At 58.1% G+C, this 2583-nt stretch overlaps 1 protein-coding gene across 1 annotated transcript; it reads right to left on the bottom strand.

Moving 5' to 3' along the window:
* Nucleotides 1-1497: 1497 nt before the first annotated feature.
* LRCOL1 (leucine rich colipase-like 1) lies at nucleotides 1498-2327 on the bottom strand (the record flags this gene model as incomplete). Its single annotated transcript, XM_008565308.1, has 3 exons — nucleotides 2063-2327; nucleotides 1783-1908; nucleotides 1498-1620 (listed from the first exon to the last, which is right to left on the bottom strand). Coding segments are annotated over exons 1-3 (384 nt in total), but the record flags the coding sequence as incomplete, so codon positions are not given.
* Nucleotides 2328-2583: the final 256 nt, after the last annotated feature.

Here is a 2583-nt window from a genome sequence, read left to right as displayed (position 1 = left end):
AAGCGGCGCACTCTCCAGTGCGCCACCGGGCCGGCCCGCAATGTGCTCCTTTTGCCTGCAGTGACAAAACCCACTTTCTCACTTTATTATAGAAACTCCTGTGGGGGGAGGCGGTGTAATAGCAACTAAGTGCCCTCGCTCCTACAGCCGCTCTTCTCTGTGAGAGACAACCATGGTTGCAGCAGGATCTTTGATTCAACAGGGCTTATTAGCAACTATTGCATTAGACCAGGGCAGACTCCGCTTTTCTACGATCTCCGGATTTTCTACAAATTGTAATGCTTTTATTATCTGAAGAAAAAAGAGGGGACACAATACACTTTCTCATCCAGTCAGTAACATTTATTTCTGCTCAACAATTAAGGTGCATGTCCCAGAACCTGCAACTTGTTCTCAGACGCTTCACATCATTGGTCCCAAGGAGCTCATTGTTAAGAGAAAGTGACAGACGTCTCTAATTCCTATGGATTTTCAGAGCCCAGAAAGAGAGCAGTGTGAACTTACATCCAGCCCCAGTCTTGATGAGATCCAGAGTGAGCATCACTGGGGACCGGGTTGGTTCTTTGGTACACAGGTGCACGTTCATGTCACTAAAGAAACACCAAAAATTAGGAAATGAACAGGAGATTCTGCACCTACGAAGAAGGAGCAGAAGTCAGCCCTGGGCACCAGCCGTAGTGGACACGTCTGCCACCGGCACTGCCGGGAGGTCAGCCTGGCAGGGGGGTCAGGACATCCGCAGGAGTCAGATGGTCTCAGCTCATTCAGCGAATATCTGTGAGCACCTGCTATGCGCCTGGGACCATTCTGGGTGCTGATGACACCGACACCGTAGCCAACAAGACATGGTGGTGCTCACAGACACTTGTGGTTCTTAACACTTGGGGGTCAGGCGGGAGTGGTGGACTCAGGGCCACTCTTCCAGCTGTGTCACGGGAGCTCTTTCCCTCCTGGTTTCCAGCTAGGTTCAGCCAGTGGAAGGCGCGGGAAGAGGAGTGGGGGGTGGGAGGAGAGAGAAGCCGGCAGGTGCCCGCCCTCCCTCCATGCAGCGTGTCCTCTGCAGCTCGCCGTTCCCTACCCCAGCCCCCTGCGTGGCCTCTCCACCCCTAGGCTGTGGCAGCTCCCATGGGAGCTCGTCCCTGGCCCCTGCCCGCAGGCTCCTGCCCAGCACAGTGACAGCCCAGGAACCCCACTCTGCCCACAACCTGCTCCCTTTCTGAAGCTCCCTATGCAGTCTCGCATTCTGTGAACCGGATATGGATGCTGCTCTCCAGGCAGCGGCCTCTCCCGGCGGGGACACCCACATTCTCCTTGCCCATGTCAGGTTCAGGTTCACAGCTGCCTCCCTTCCACCAGCAGCTCAAACTTGGACAAATCCCTGGATTTCTGTACAACTTAGCTCCTTGTTTTATGTATAGCTCATGCAGAGGCTTTAGGTCAGGGAGAGACTAGAGGTCTCGTTCCTCCAGCCAAGTCCACCTGCTCCCAGGGACTCACCAGGGGCAGGCACTGGGCCAGGAGCCCACTCCGGGGGATGCAGCGGTAGGGGCTGACCTCGGTCAGCTGGAGGCAGCACTGGCTCCTGCAGTCCCCGTGGCTGTTGCAATAATCTCCATTGGGCTGGGGGGACATGGGCCAGAGGTTGCTCCCAACCCAGGGCAGGCTCGAAATCCTCCCTCCAGCCGACTGGGGCAGGAAACAAAAGGCAGCTGCCCTCCCCTCAGCACTGCCTGGGGATGCCAGTGTCCCTCGGCTGCCCGCCTGCCACCCATGGGGGCTCACCTTGTGCCAGTCCATGCACTGCAGGAAGATGGTCTTGGGGGTGCAGAACCGCTGGGAGCTGTAGCTGTTCCGAACACAGCAGTTGCTCCGGCATTCAGAGTGTTCTGAGCAGGTGTGCCTGTTCGGCTGCAGGGGACAGGAGACCGTGTCCTTTCAGCCCCTCTCCACCGCGACTCCTTTCTCTGGCTCTTCCAGAAGCAGGTAGGAGCATGGGGCAGTACAGCAGGCCTCAGTCCTCTCTGCCCCTGCCGCCCGTGCCCAGCCGCGCGGGTGGACGCACCTTTTGCCATGACAGGCACTGGAGGAGGGTGGTCTGGGGGGTGCAGAACTTCTGCGGGTTCGGGCTGTTGGTGACGCAGCAGTTGCTCAGACACTCGGAATGGTTTTCGCAGGCCTCTCTGATCCCCTGAAACATCGGGGCTCCGTGTACCTGCTCCAGGGCAGGCCCTGCAGACCCAGCTTCTCGATGCTGACTCAGAAACGGCCTCCACCCGCCTCTGGCTTCCCTGTGTCAATTACCCGTCAAACTCGAGTCCCACGCCACATCGCCTGGGAAGTTTCTGGAGCATGCCCAGGCCTCAGTAGGTCTGGTAGATCAACGGTAGTGTGCCCAGTGGCAAGGAAGGAGAAGGGAACGCCTGCCGTGAGCCACACGGACAGAGGCAAACCAAGGCATGAAGGGTCTAGGGGCTGCGGCAGAGGGTGATGGAGGAGATGGGCTGCAGACGCGCCTGCAGGGAGGGCTTGGTGCCTCCTATGCCCAGCATCTTACAGGCGAAGAAACTGAGGCTTGAAGAGGGC

Source organism: Galeopterus variegatus, unplaced genomic scaffold, assembly GCF_000696425.1.
Source record: "Galeopterus variegatus unplaced genomic scaffold, G_variegatus-3.0.2 Scaffold47424, whole genome shotgun sequence".
NCBI lineage: Eukaryota > Metazoa > Chordata > Mammalia > Dermoptera > Cynocephalidae > Galeopterus > Galeopterus variegatus.
This window is presented reverse-complemented; position numbering and strand designations above follow the sequence as displayed.